Source organism: Erythranthe guttata, chromosome 8 (assembly GCF_056151865.1).
Source record: "Erythranthe guttata isolate IM_541 chromosome 8, IM_541, whole genome shotgun sequence".
Taxonomy (NCBI): Eukaryota; Viridiplantae; Streptophyta; class Magnoliopsida; order Lamiales; family Phrymaceae; genus Erythranthe; species Erythranthe guttata.
Genome location: NC_142540.1, coordinates 17,627,000 through 17,641,030, shown reverse-complemented (window position 1 = coordinate 17,641,030; position 14,031 = coordinate 17,627,000). Strand labels below are relative to the sequence as shown.

General features: G+C 36.1%; 2 protein-coding genes, 1 long non-coding RNA gene and 1 pseudogene across 5 annotated transcripts; 2 read left to right on the top strand and 2 right to left on the bottom strand.

Moving 5' to 3' along the window:
- Positions 1 to 1,873: 1,873 nt before the first annotated feature.
- LOC105961912 (taxane 13-alpha-hydroxylase) lies at positions 1,874 to 3,826 on the top strand. The gene is made up of 4 exons (XM_088822122.1): positions 1,874 to 2,475; positions 2,596 to 3,049; positions 3,129 to 3,319; positions 3,411 to 3,826. Exons 1-4 carry the CDS (start codon positions 1,963 to 1,965, stop codon positions 3,741 to 3,743), a joined length of 1,491 nt encoding a protein of 496 aa, XP_088678248.1. The 5' UTR covers positions 1,874 to 1,962; the 3' UTR covers positions 3,744 to 3,826.
- On the bottom strand, positions 3,296 to 3,959 carry LOC148768679 (uncharacterized). The gene is made up of 2 exons (XR_016033218.1): positions 3,818 to 3,959; positions 3,296 to 3,684 (listed from the first exon to the last, which is right to left on the bottom strand). It is a non-coding gene; the product is annotated as an uncharacterized LOC148768679 (long non-coding RNA).
- A 128-nt stretch (positions 3,960 to 4,087) lies between these two features.
- On the top strand, positions 4,088 to 10,721 carry LOC105962239 (taxane 13-alpha-hydroxylase-like; annotated as a pseudogene). Its single transcript, XR_016033215.1, has 3 exons — positions 4,088 to 5,098; positions 9,521 to 10,229; positions 10,321 to 10,721. The product of XR_016033215.1 is annotated as a taxane 13-alpha-hydroxylase-like (transcript).
- Positions 10,722 to 10,729: 8 nt separating this feature from the next.
- Positions 10,730 to 13,918, bottom strand: LOC105962237 (tobamovirus multiplication protein 1). 2 transcript variants are annotated; one of them, XM_012986537.2, is made up of 12 exons: positions 13,782 to 13,918; positions 13,438 to 13,645; positions 12,972 to 13,062; positions 12,834 to 12,886; positions 12,266 to 12,358; positions 12,075 to 12,146; positions 11,825 to 11,897; positions 11,695 to 11,740; positions 11,540 to 11,603; positions 11,415 to 11,468; positions 11,211 to 11,288; positions 10,730 to 11,102 (listed from the first exon to the last, which is right to left on the bottom strand). In XM_012986537.2, exons 2-12 carry the CDS (start codon positions 13,591 to 13,593, stop codon positions 11,010 to 11,012), a joined length of 873 nt encoding a protein of 290 aa, XP_012841991.2. In that variant the 5' UTR covers positions 13,594 to 13,645; positions 13,782 to 13,918; the 3' UTR covers positions 10,730 to 11,009. The 2 variants fall into 2 exon arrangements, with proteins under 2 accessions (XP_012841991.2, XP_088678249.1); XM_088822123.1 differs by having other exon boundaries at positions 13,438 to 13,895.
- Between the last annotated feature and the right edge of the window lie 113 nt (positions 13,919 to 14,031).

Sequence of the window (14,031 nt, the reverse complement as noted above, 5' to 3'; positions counted from 1 at the left end):
ATATATATATATATATATATATAATTATATGTTTATATATTAATTCCCACCGAATATCTTATAAAAAATAAAAATAAAAATTCTCATCGAATATACAGTGTCTCCACCGGAACTCGCAACCTTCGCCGGAACCCGCAAGCTTGAAGGAAAACTGGCGGCTTATGAACAACTGGTTTCTAAAACCATTAAACTTCGTAAAATAATCCAAAGAGATGAAGAGATAACACAATTTCAGCACTTCCCTTCACACAAAAAGAAAAAAAAATTCTGGAATTTGTTAAGTATAACAATTGAATTCAATCCAATAATAGCCCACATTCAAGAAATTGTCAAAATCCAACTTGGTCCCATCAAAACCCAGAAAAAAATGTTTTAGCAATTTCCCCAATCACTCTCGCTAAAAGAAACTTTGGGTTGAATCTTTCTCCCGCCGACAAGGTTGTTGAGAAGCTCGACGGTTTCCTAAAATTTGGCGAACTCATAACCCATATCCACCTTCGTGTAATTTTGCTGTGGGGGTGTGGTTTGGGCTGGAATCCTCATCTGGGTTGTTCTTGAATTTGTGACTTTTAGTGAGTTTTGGGGATTTCGATTGATGGGGGTTCGGATTTGGGTTGGGTGATACATAATTCTTTGGTGATTTCTCACAAAAGCATAATTCTTGGATTCCTGGAATTTGAAATGTAAATTCATGGGTTTATGCTAAAAAAATTCAGCAAGAAAGAAAATAAAAATATAAATGAAAGGGACGAAGAAGAAGAAAGAATTGGACGAAGAAGAAAAGGTTGGAGGGCAAAAAGGTAATAAGACATAAAAACTAACGGAGTTACTATTTTAATTGAATTTAACGTTGACCCAAAATCTGGAGGGACCATTTTGATTCATTTTGTAGTTCAGGGGGGCATTTTATACGTTGGGTATAGTTCAGGTAGGTAAAATGAAGTTTACCCTATATTCTATATGTGTATGTGGCATGATGGACATTTATTATTATCTCTTTTATTTAGTAGAATTCCTTTAATTTAATTTATTGTTTATGAATTCTACTTTTTTTCCCTTAAAATTTAGTTGTATAAATTAAATAATTACTATTGACAATTATTTACATCACACTTAATTCACGAACTCAATTAATAATAATAATAAAAAAAAAACATCTAAAATTTCAAATACAAACTAATTTCAATCTAAAACTTAAAAAAATTACTGTTGTCCTTTGCAACGTGGAAGTCATTAGAAACAGAACAACAGTCAACCATATTTTGTGGGCAAATTACAGCCACAACCCTAAGATAAGGTCAAATTACCGAAAACTCCCTCATGTTTGCATAATTACAACCACCCATAAACTATGTATTATCTTACGAAAAATACCCTTATTCAGTAAGTAAATTTGACACAGTAAAAGTGAACGTGTAAGACAATACATAGTTGAGGGTAGTGGTTGTAATTATCGAAAAAAAAGGGTTTTTTTTTTTTTTTTTTTTTTTTTTTTTCCTTTTTCTCATAATTTGACCTTACATCAGGGGATAAATAACCGTAATTTGCCCCATATTTTTCAATAATTGTCCCTTTCAAAAGCCAAACTCCAGTCCTTACAAGTTGTCCAGTTCAGCTTTCGGGACTGATCGATCACAGTCAATAACACACTGATAATGATTTAACTATAAAACTGTCCGAACACACTTTTCAATGTGGAAAATTCGTACAAACTTGCAGCCCACAATTATTGAAAAGAAAAATACAACCCTCTTGTCTGTATGCAGAAGTTACCACAAGAACCAACCAGTACCACTAATATAAAATGGGATAATATATATATATATATATATATATATATATATATATATATATATATATATATATATATATATATATATATATATACTGAGACATTCATGTATGATATAATCAATATCATCATCTAGATCATCAAGAAGGAAAAACCTTGTTCAAATAACCATGGAGTTATATCCAATTTACGCTACTTTCCTCGTACTAATTATCCCAACGCTCGTGTTTTTGTTGCGAAAGAGGAACAACTCTACGCAGAAAAGGCTTCCACTACCGCCCGGTTCTTTAGGGTTACCGATAATCGGGCAAAGCCTCCAAATTTTCCGAGCCATGAGGGCAAACAGAGGTGAAGATTGGATTAGAGAAAGAATCCGAAAATACGGGGCCGTTTCGAAACTGAACGTTTTCGGAAGCCGCAGTGTGTTGCTCCACGGGCCTGCGGCGAACAAGTTCATATACACGTGCGACGAGAAGGTGCTGTCTAATCAGCAGCCGGCGTCGGTGAGGCGGCTGATGGGAGAGAGGAATTTACTCGAATTGAACGGCGAAGATCATAAGCGCGTGAGAGGGGCAATGTTGTCATTCTTGAAACCGGAAGCTTTACGACAGTCTGTTGGGAGAATGGATCAAGAGATAAGATTCCACCTCAAGCATCATTGGCATGGCAAACACGAAATTTTGGTATGTTTTAAATATTTCCAAAACACCCCCCTATGATTCAATTTATTACCATGTTACCCCCTAAAAAAGTCATTAATTACCCCTCTTAAAACATAACATTCTTGATTTTTTTTTTTCAAGGTAATGCCTCTTATGAAAACCTTGACCTTCAATGTGATATGCTCACTCATATTCGGAATCGAGAGGGGAATTAGGAGAGAGAGGCTAGTGTACTTATTCGAGCTATTGATCGACGGAATGTTGGCATTGCCGATTAACCTGCCTTTCACGCGGTTCAATAGAAGCCTCCGTGCGAGGTCGGAGATCGGAAACATCATCTTGGAACTTATACGAGAAAAGAGGCAACAGATGGAGAAACAAGAAACCCTAGACAATCACCAAGATCTCATCACTAGATTTCTAAGCATGACCGATGATGACGTGGCGAATCCGTCGCCTCTGCTGTCTGACGACGAGATTGTGGACAATTGTACCATCGCAATGATTGCAGGGCATGACACGACTTCGGTCCTCCTTACTTTCTTGATCAAACTCCTTTCTGAACATCCACATGTTTACCAAACTGTCCTTAATGGTAGGTCATCCCGAAAAATCGATCTTGCAATGGGCAAAATTGTCTTTTTTTTTTTATAATTTATTTATTTGGTGTGTAGAACAAGAGGAGATTGCAAATAGGAAGGGATCTCTTGACGAGCCTCTCACGTGGGAAGATCTAGCGAAGATGAAGTACACATGGAAGGTAGCAACCGAGACACTGCGAATGAATCCACCGATATTTTGTTCTTTTAGAAGAGTTGTTCAGGATTTCGAACTAGGAGGATACACAATTCCCAAGGGATGGCAGGTGATTGAATTTTATTCAAAATTTATTCGCTAATAAATAAATTAAACAAACAAGATTCGTATATATAAAGATCTTGCTTTTCTCGAAACAGGTTTTTTGGACAGCATTCATGACTCACATGGACGAATCCATATATCCGGATCCATCAACTTTCAACCCGGCCCGGTTCGACAACCAAGGAGCAGCGCCGCCTTATAGCTTCATGGCGTTCGGTGGAGGGCCGAGAATGTGCCCGGGATACGAATTTGCGAGAATCGAAACCCTAACCATGGTTCATTACTTGGTTACTCGATTTCAGTGGAAGCTCTCTTTAGAAGAGAATCTATTCGGTAGAGCTCCTTTGCCATTTTTCCATCAAGGGTTGCCTATACAAGTCAAGATCAAGAAGCCTCTTCATGATGATAATGATGATGTAATAATGTAAACTCTGTCGTGTACGACACGCACGACTGGGAAATTTAAATAAATGAAGAATCATAAATAAAATCGGGATCTTACTTGATTTCATATCTCCTAAGTCCAGTAGCATTAAAAAAGCTACCTATATATCTGCATCTCCAAGGAGAACCGTTGATACCAATCTAGATCATCAAGAAACCGTGTAAAATGAAGATAATTGCGAACAGAGAATGCATTTCTGTAGTTGACCAATAGCAATTAAAAATAGAGTAAAAAACAGTTTGCCCCCCCTAAACTAATGCTCGTTTTGCACTTTGCCCCCTAAACAAAATTTTTTTTGCACGTTCTTACCTGAACTCTAAATTTTTTTTTTTTTTTGCACGGTGCCTCAAAAATCGGATTTCCAGGCCATTTAGACCGGAATCTTACACACGTACTTCTCACGTGAGTTTTACAGGCGCAAAAACGTCTATTCACTTACCTTCATAAAAAAAAACAAAGAAAAGAAAAGAAGGGCTTATCTGCCATTTCCACACTCAAATCCACCATTTTGAAACCAGTCTAGGGGGCAAACAACTTATTACTCTTGAAATTTAAGATCTAGAGACTACTAATTTGGGGTAATTAAAACCTAAAAACCAAATTTTCCAAGAACCTAGTTTCACTAGGAGAGATTCTTCTAGAAAATGCATTACAAACACCATAACCAAACTGGAATTAAATGTTGTAGTTTGCCCTTCAGGGCAGTCTGCAGATGTTTAATTCATACACAAATTCAACCAAAACCACCATTATAAAAGTACACTAATTTCTCTAGAAATTCACATCATCAAATATATATATAAAAAAAATTAGCAAATGGAATTATACGATAATTACCTCGCGATTATCGCACTAATTGCTCCAGCAATTGCATTACTGCTGCTAATAACCAGAGGGGGGAACAATTCTCGAAGGCGGCGGCTACCACCTGGTTCATTAGGGCCGCCGCTAATCGGACAGAGCCTCCAGCTATTCCGAGCGATGAGAGACAACAGAGCCGAAGATTGGATCAGAGATCGGATCGGGAAATACGGCGCCGTTTCGAAGATGAACGTGTTCGGAACCCCGAGCGTGCTGATCTGCGGGCCGGAAGCGAACAAGTTCGTTTACACGTGCGACGAAAGGGTTCTGTCGAATAAGAAGCCGGCGTCGGTGAGGAAGATGCTGGGGGAGAGGAATATTCTGGAATTGAGCGGCGAGGATCACAAGCGCGTGAGAGGGGCAATGTTGTTATTTCTCAAACCTGATGTGCTGAAACAGTCCGTTGCCAAAATGGATGAAGAGATAAGGATCCATCTCGAGGAATATTGGCATGGCGGCGATAATCACCAGATTTTGGTATATTCCCCCTTTTTCTAGATATTAAATTTACCTCGGTAATCGAACTGAACGAAAATTCGTAAAACTCCAATTACTCAGTTTATATATATATATATATATATATATATATATATATATATATAACTAAAATTAAAAAAAAAATGGGGAAACTACAGATAAATCCCTAATCCAAAACTCAACACACAAATCAGTCCCTAGGTAGTTTCCCCAAGCAATTCAGTCCCTACTCACGCGCCTAACATGCAGTTCAGTCCCTAATAAAATGTGCAAATACTAAAATACCCTTTACTTTATACTAATTTTACATAACTTATTTCCAACCTCCAACGCGCCGTTTGTGTTACACGCTCTTTGCCCGTTACATTTCAAAGAATGAAGAAACAACGAAGCACGAAGAATCAACAAAACGCAGAAAAATTATACAACGAAAGGAAAAATAAAAATTAACAAACCCATTTCTCGACAATGGTGAAGCAGGGTAAACAACAAGGTTTGATTTTTTTTTTCTTTCATTTTCTTGGAAACAGACCCATTTGGGTGTTGTTTAAGCTTGCAAAAAGGTTTATTTGTTGTAGAATTGCATGATTTTGAACATATCCTCTCATGGGTATTATGCCTCGACTATATTCGGTGTTTTCCCTAATCATTAAATCGGTTCCAATATCTGTTTTTTTGTTGTTTGGGTTTGCAAAGATCATTTATTTGTTGTCGAATTTCATGATTTTGTAACAGTTTCCTCATGGGTATTATTCTTCGGTGACATTAGCATGTCCCCAAAGGGTTTAACAAGGGTTTCATATAGGATATGTGAAAGAGGCTTATTGTATTTTTCGTACTGGTTCTATAGTATGTGTCATGGACAGTAATGGTATTAATAATGCATTTAGATGGTATTGACACAGGGTACTCGAAGTACTGTCCCGAAAGCATTTAGATGGTATTGACATATGGTACTAGAAGTATAATGTTTGATGCTTCTGTAGTATAAGTCATATTCCATAATAGTATTACTAGTGCCTTTGAATGGTATTACTAGTGACTTTGGATGGTATTGACATATGGTACTAGAAGTATAATGTTTGATGGTCCTGTAGTATAAGTCATATGCCATAATAGTATTACTAGTGCCTTTGAATGGTATTACTAGTAACTTTGGATGGTATTGACATGTGGAACTTTATAGTACGTTGTATTTGTTATAATTGTAGTTTTATGTGTATGTAATTGCAGGAATTGATGTAAAAGAAGATTGCAGTCAATGATCAAAGCGTACCATATTTTTTGATGAATTGAATTGTACCAATTTCATTGACGCTTTAATGATCAATAAGTACGGGAGATGCATAAATTATGTTTTCGATGGTTATTTTAAGGTAGGTGAGAATTATTGTTGCGTTTGGAATACAAGATCCCATAAATATGTTGAATTTCATACATGATACTCATATACTATACAATATATTCATACAAGTCTACAATGCTCAAGTGTAAAACTAATATTTTCTTCAATTGTTACCATAATCGATATTGATCAACTCCCACATTGTCTCCATTCATTCTTAATAGTCTTAAAATGAAGAGTTGTGTCTTAAAATGCGATCATATGGATGCATTGGCCCGACAATAATATATAGACTGTAACAATACTATATGAATGGCAAACATATACTTTATCAGTGAACAAATCGTACTATAGTCACGAATCACTTGTACTTCACAAGTGTATTCATTGTACTTACTTGATGAACAAAGCGTACCATATTTTTTGATGAATTGAATTGTACCAATTTCATTGACGCTTTAATGATCAATAAGTACGGGAGATGCATAAATTATGTTTTAGATGGTTATTTTAAGGTATGTGAGAATTATTGTTGCGTTTGGAATACAAGATCCCATAAATATGTTGAATTTCATACATGATACTCATATACTATACAATATATTCATACAAGTCTACAATGCTCAAGTGTAAAACTAATATTTTCTTCAATTGTTACCATAATCGATATTGATCAACTCCCACATTGTCTCCATTCATTCTTAATTGTCTTAAACTGAAGAGTTGTGTCTTAAAATGCGATCATATGGATGCATTGGCCCGACAATAATAAATAGAGTGTAACAATACTATATGAATGGCAAACATATACTTTATCAGTGAAAAAATCGTACTATAGTCACGAATCACTTGTACTTCACAAGTGTATTCATTGTACTTACTTGATGAACAAAGCGTACCATATTTTTTGATGAATTGAATTGTACCAATTTCATTGACGCTTTAATGATCAATAAGTACTGGAGATGCATAAATTATGTTTTAGATGGTTATTTAAGGTAGGTGAGAATTATTGTTGCGTTTGGAATACAAGATCCCATAAATATGTTGAATTTCATACATGATACTCATATACTATACAATATATTCATACAAGTCTACAATGCTCAAGTGTAAAACTAATATTTTCTTCAATTGTTACCATAATCGATATTGATCAACTCCCACATTGTCTCCATTCATTCTTAATAGTCTTAAACTGAAGAGTTGTGTCTTAAAATGCGATCATATGGATGCATTGGCCCGACAATAATAAATAGAGTGTAACAATACTATATGAATGACAAACATATACTTTATCAGTGAACAAAGCGTACTATAGTCACGAATCACTTGTACTTCACAAGTGTATTCATTGTACTTACGTGATGAACAAAGCGTACCATATTTTTTGATGAATTGAATTGTACCAATTTCATTGACGCTTTAATGATCAATAAGTACGGGAGATGCATAAATTATGTTTTCGATGGTTATTTTAAGGTAGGTGAGAATTATTGTTGCGTTTGGAATACAAGATCCCATAAATATGTTGAATTTCATACATGTCTACAATGCTCAAGTGTAAAACTAATATTTTCTTCAATTGTTACCATAATCGATATTGATCAACTCCCACATTGTCTCCATTCATTCTTAATAGTCTTAAAATGAAGAGTTGTGTCTTAAAATGCGATCATATGGATGCATTGGACCGACAATAATATATAGACTGTAACAATACTATATAAATGGCAAACATATACTTTATCAGTGAACAAATCGTACTATAGTCACAAATCACTTGTACTTCACATGTGTATTCATTGTACTTAGTTGATGAACAAAGCGTACTATATTCACGAATAACCCAAACTTTACCAGCTTATACATTGTACTTATTTGGTGAACAAAGCGTACTATATTCACGAATAACCCGAACTTTACCAGCTTATACATTGTACTTATTTGGTGGACAAAGCGTACTATATTCACGAATAACCCGAACTTTACCAGCTTATACATTGTACTCTTATGTTCACTAATTAAACAACAGTACATAGGTTTTACATAGCATGTAGACTGCAAATATTACTAGATTCAACACTATCAAACTATGAACTACTCCACCTTCAGAATTGCAATTTTCACTTCACTTTCTTGATGGACTTGGTTCATCGACGCACTTGTAGCTTCATTTTCTTCACGATTTGAGTTGGAAAAAGTTTGCCCAACTTCAAATGGTTCACACCAATGGGAGTAGCCATGGTGTGGGCAACAGTAAAATAACCTTCCGGGATTCGAAACCATTGTGGGGTGGGTGGGTTTTACAGTGATTTTTTCGTCGGAAAAAGAGGGAATCAGAGGAGAGAAAGAGAGAAGAAATAGAGAAGAAAGAGAGCAGTAGAAACAGAGAAGAAATAGAAGAAAGAAAGAGAAGATGAAGAGAGAGAAAAAGAAGAGAGAGAAAAGGGTGAGAGTGAAAAAGAAGAGAGAGAATATAATAAAATATATAAAATTCACATTAGGGACTGAACTGCATGTCAGACGCGTGAATAGGGACTGAATTGCTTGGGGAAACTACCTAGGGACTGATCTGTGTGTTGAGTTTTGAATTAGGGATTTATCTGTAGGGGAAAAAAAATTAAGTATGTTTAATAAAATTTTGGTAATTCAGTTATTTATCGAACCAAATGCTACACAGTATGAAACTTTGGCGTACTGTAATTTATGTATAATTTTACCGAATGAATGTACCTAAATTTATCAACTAGAGAGGTTTTTTCGTAAAATAATACATAGTTGAGGGGAGTGCTTGTAATTATGCAAACATGAAGGGTGTTTCGTAATTTGACCTTACTTCAGGGGTGGTCGTAATTTGCCATAAATATTATTATGGGTGGAAATTGGAACAAGAAATTTCAAATTCCGTCAATTCTGGTGTAAAATTTTCCGATTTTGGAACAAAGTTTTTTCAACCCTAGTTCTGAAAGTTCAAATTTTCGAGATTTTTCTTCCAACGGAATAGAAATACATATTAGATTCCTATTCCCGGTATTGATATTTTTTTGGTTCATCATGACTTGTGTTTTTGGAAGGTGATGCCTCTTATGAAGACATTGACGTTCGATGTGATATCCACACTCATATTCGGAATCGAAAGGGGATCAAGAAGACGACGGCTAGTACGTCTATTCCAACAAGTGATGAATGGAATGTCCGCATTGCCGATAAACTTGCCTTTCACGCTCTTCAACAAAGGCGTGCGTGCAAGGTCGGAGGTTAGAGACATTGTAATGGAACTCATACGAGAAAAGAGGCAAGAAATGGAGAAACGAAAAACCCTAGATAATTAATAATCACCATCAATATCAAGATCTCATCACTAAATTTGTAAGCATGAAAAACGAGGAGGATAGTACATCATCATCACCTATGTTGTCCGACGACGAGATAGTGGATAACTGCATCGTTGCAATGGTTGCCGGGCACGACACATCTTCGGTCCTCCTTACTTTCTTGGTCAAACTCCTGTCTGAAAAGATAATTAAACTGTTCCAAGACTTTTGAGTAACTTGCAATCGGCTAATTAAATTGTTTTTTTTCCATGTAGAACAAGAAGAGATAGCAAAGGGGAAGAGTGGGACCCACGACGAGCCTCTCACGTGGGATGATCTGTCGAAGATGAAGTACACATGGAAGGTGGCAACAGAGGCATTGAGGATGTATCCACCGGTATTTTGTGCCTTCAAGAAGGTTCTTCAAGATTTCGAACTCGGAGGATATATCATTCTCAAGGGATGGCAGGTGATTTATTTGATCGATAAAATTGTAATTTATTCACTGATAAATAAATTAACCAAACAAGATTGATATCTAAATCTTGTTTTTCGAGCAGATTGTTTGGGCATCATTCATAACGCATATGGATGAATCCATATATCCGGATCCAACAACTTTCAACCCGACCCGGTTTGACAACAAACAAGGAGCGACACCGCCTTTTAGCTACATAGCGTTTGGGGGCGGGCCAAGACTGTGCCCTGGATACGAGTTGGCAAGAATCGAAACCCTAACCATGGTTCATTACATGGTTACTCGGTTTCAGTGGAAGCTCTCTTTAAAGGAGAATCTCTTCGGGAGATTCCCCATGCCAATTTTCCATCATGGGTTGCCTATACAAGTCAAGATCAAGAAGCCTCTTCATGAATCATGATGATGATACAACGTAAACTCCGTCGATTACTACTTGTATAAAGTGTTGTTTTGATTTGGCATTTCCAATAAGACGAATAAGAAACTCGTGATTTTCTGCGAAAATCGATTTATATATATGACACAACACTGAATAAAAATACATGGAATGATGGAAATTAAAGAAAGTTTTTGCGAAACGTTTGATCCCAGAATCCATAAATAAAATCGGGATATTTTTTTTTCTGCGATGACTGAATTTCATATCTCCTAGTCCAGTAATTTCAAAAAAGCTGGAGCCGTGAGAAATACTCTAGAATTTGATCGCCACCACCGATCAAATATACATTGCGTGTAATTGGTGGTGGTGGTGGTTGTGGGCTTTTCCGGTGACTAGCGGATGGGGTGGTACTGGGCAGACACTCTTCTAGGCGGCAGCTTCCGCAAAATGTACAAGACGAGAGCTGAAGGAAGAATCTCGACCAGCTGTTTTATTTCAAATTAAAATATATATTAGAACTCGGGCGGATATGTAATAACTAATAAGTAACACAAAACCGACACATGCTTAAAGACAGAGATGTTGATGATTACCGTGTAGTAGATGAAGTTCAAAACCGGGTGGTCAATTACGTACAGTGATGCATCTGAATCAAAAGCTGACAGCCCGACCTGTAGTAAAATGACGATTATTACGCATGGAATGGAACGACGCAAGTTAATACACTATTGTAAGAAAATTAAAATAGCGAAGAAAAATAAAATAAAATCCAAGGACAATTTTAATTAAAACCTTACCACGAAGCACCTTATAAGAAAACAGGTGAAGCATATAGCTGTCACAGATCCAACCTGTGAACGAAATCTCGTTAGTCGATATGGATAAATTTAGGAAACAAATAAAACGATAAATCGGAGAAAACCTCGTGAAGTTTCTTTCTCCTCCCTTTAGATTCAATGGGGAAGCGTCTCAGCATGAAAAACAATCTGGACGAAAGAAGAAAGAAAATAAAATTAATATTGCTTTAATTTATTATAATTGTATTATTAATATTGCTCGAAATGATCAAATGCTTACCTTCCTCCATATAGCAAAAACCCTAATGCAGCTACGAAGGATACAACTGCGGAGAAAAAAAAAATAACGAAGGCTGAATTCTTTGAGTGAAGGTAAATTTAAAATGAATACAAAGTGGAGAGATATTTACCTGCAATAAATATCTTTCCGACAAATTCAGCAACACTGTTATCGTTTACCCAGAGGTACACCCAGATGCAGACCTAATGTGAACACATCTTTTCTCGTTAAATTTAACCAACAAAAAAAACGCGCCACTAATATTTAGATAACGATCCTACACAACTTTTTACAGGAAGAAATGAGTACTTATATATGGGCCAAAAGAAATACAACTCAAAAGGTATATATGAATATAAGGAAATATATTAGAAACGAACCTGTATGAAGTAAACTACAGCATTGACAGCAATGTAGAATATTCTCAGTTTATCGGTCGGCAAACTTCTAGCCTGATCAACGAATAGAATGAAAACTCAGTGATTCGTTATATGAAATAGACGTTTGTTGGAAATGACAGCTGTTACATTTCGGTTAGACGATTATTTTCTTTTTAAATATCTGATTATACCTGGTGATATATTTCGGCCCAGAAAAGGACAAGAAGTGTGTACGTAGAAAAGAACAGCAGGCCCGGAAGATCCAGAAGTACCAACGTCAGGGCCTGGTTATTGAAAGATAAAGAATATAGTTTAAATAATAATTAAAAAAAAAACACGGGAAAACATAATTTCTAAATTAAGTCTCTTTCCGCTTATATACACAACTCAAAGAGGCTTCTTAGAACAAATATTCTTCAACATCAAGATTCGTGCAAGCCCAAACCTACTAGAGCGTACGAGAAAAAAGCGGCAAGGGAAATAAAGAACAAAGAGACAAAGAGTGAATTTAGGCCTCGTTTGGTTGCCAATATAGGATTAGCCAAGATAAAGATGAAATAATCTAATCAAAACCCAAAATGATCCCTAAAAGGCATGATAACATAATATTTTTCGGGTCGACCCGGGAAGTTATTGGGTTTAGTAGTTTACGAAACATCAAACAAAGTCCTATTATTTAGTTAATCATGGCTAATCTCCCCAACCAAACGAGGCCTTAATCTATTAATTAGAATACACAGTTGGCAAGGTGACTCTTACCTTAGGATGGAAGAGAAATACGTGCATATGAAATCCAAACAAAACGGCACGCACTGCAATTGAGTAGCTTAACGATTAATGCAATGGATGGAAATTAGAAATATAAATATTTAATAGTCAAGAAGTTCTTATAGGAACCTCCATTCACAACGAAGTTCATCAGGTGGAAGACTTTCTGAGTAGTCCATCCATACTCGGGCACCCTCAGTTCAATACGTATCAATTGAATCTGCAGGAAATAAACAAGTTCTCAAAAACTATTCGGTTCGACGATGTAATAACATCATCAAAAAACGGAGTTAAACACGAGACGCGAGTTTAATTATCTAATTGAAAAAAAAAACACACAGCTGAATATCTAATTCACAGAGAGCATATCTCTAATCAAATTTTCCAGTATATGATTCTATTGTTAAGAATATTCACATATATAAATCAGTAATAACAATTCTCTAACTCACTGAGTCAAAAAAATTAAATTAAACATTAAAAATAATAAAAAATCAGTTGCCCAGCTCATAATAAGTAGATAACTCAGAGATGCATACTAAAATCAAATCGAGAGTACAATAAAATCGAAAGGTGTTTTGATAATCGAACTCACAAGGGCGACGGAGGAAACGAGGGCGTAAACGGCGCAGAGAGAGAAGAATATTCCGTCTTGCCATTTAACGGAGTCGTTAACCTCGTCCCACCAGCCGGCCGACAGTACTCCGGCTCCTCCGTCAGTCGCCGGAAAGCCGAGTAAAATTCTCGCCATCGCAGCTCAGCTAGGTATAGCTAATCCCTCCCCCCTCTCCTTTTTCCCCTTTCTTCGTTAATTAAAAAAAAAAAAAAAAAGGAAAAATACAAAATCTGATTAGCTGTTGAATACTAATTAATACAGTATTATTAATTTGCAATCAGAGCAGGAGATCAAATCGAAGATGAGAGAGGGGAGAGCAAAACCTGCACACAGAAAAACGTGCAGGATTTTTACATTAAACAAACCTAGAGAGAGAAAGAAGAGAGAGAAGAGAGAGAGAGAGAGGAGTCATAGGTCCTACTGAGGTCGGAGGAGATAGAATAGTGGAGGGCTTTTCTGTAATTTTGCTACAACCGATAGAATAGTTTGAAGGGCTTTTCTGTCATTTTGCTTTAATTTGTCATTGTCGCAATATTTTGGTTTATGCTCTTTATTATTCAACTTTGTCTGGCC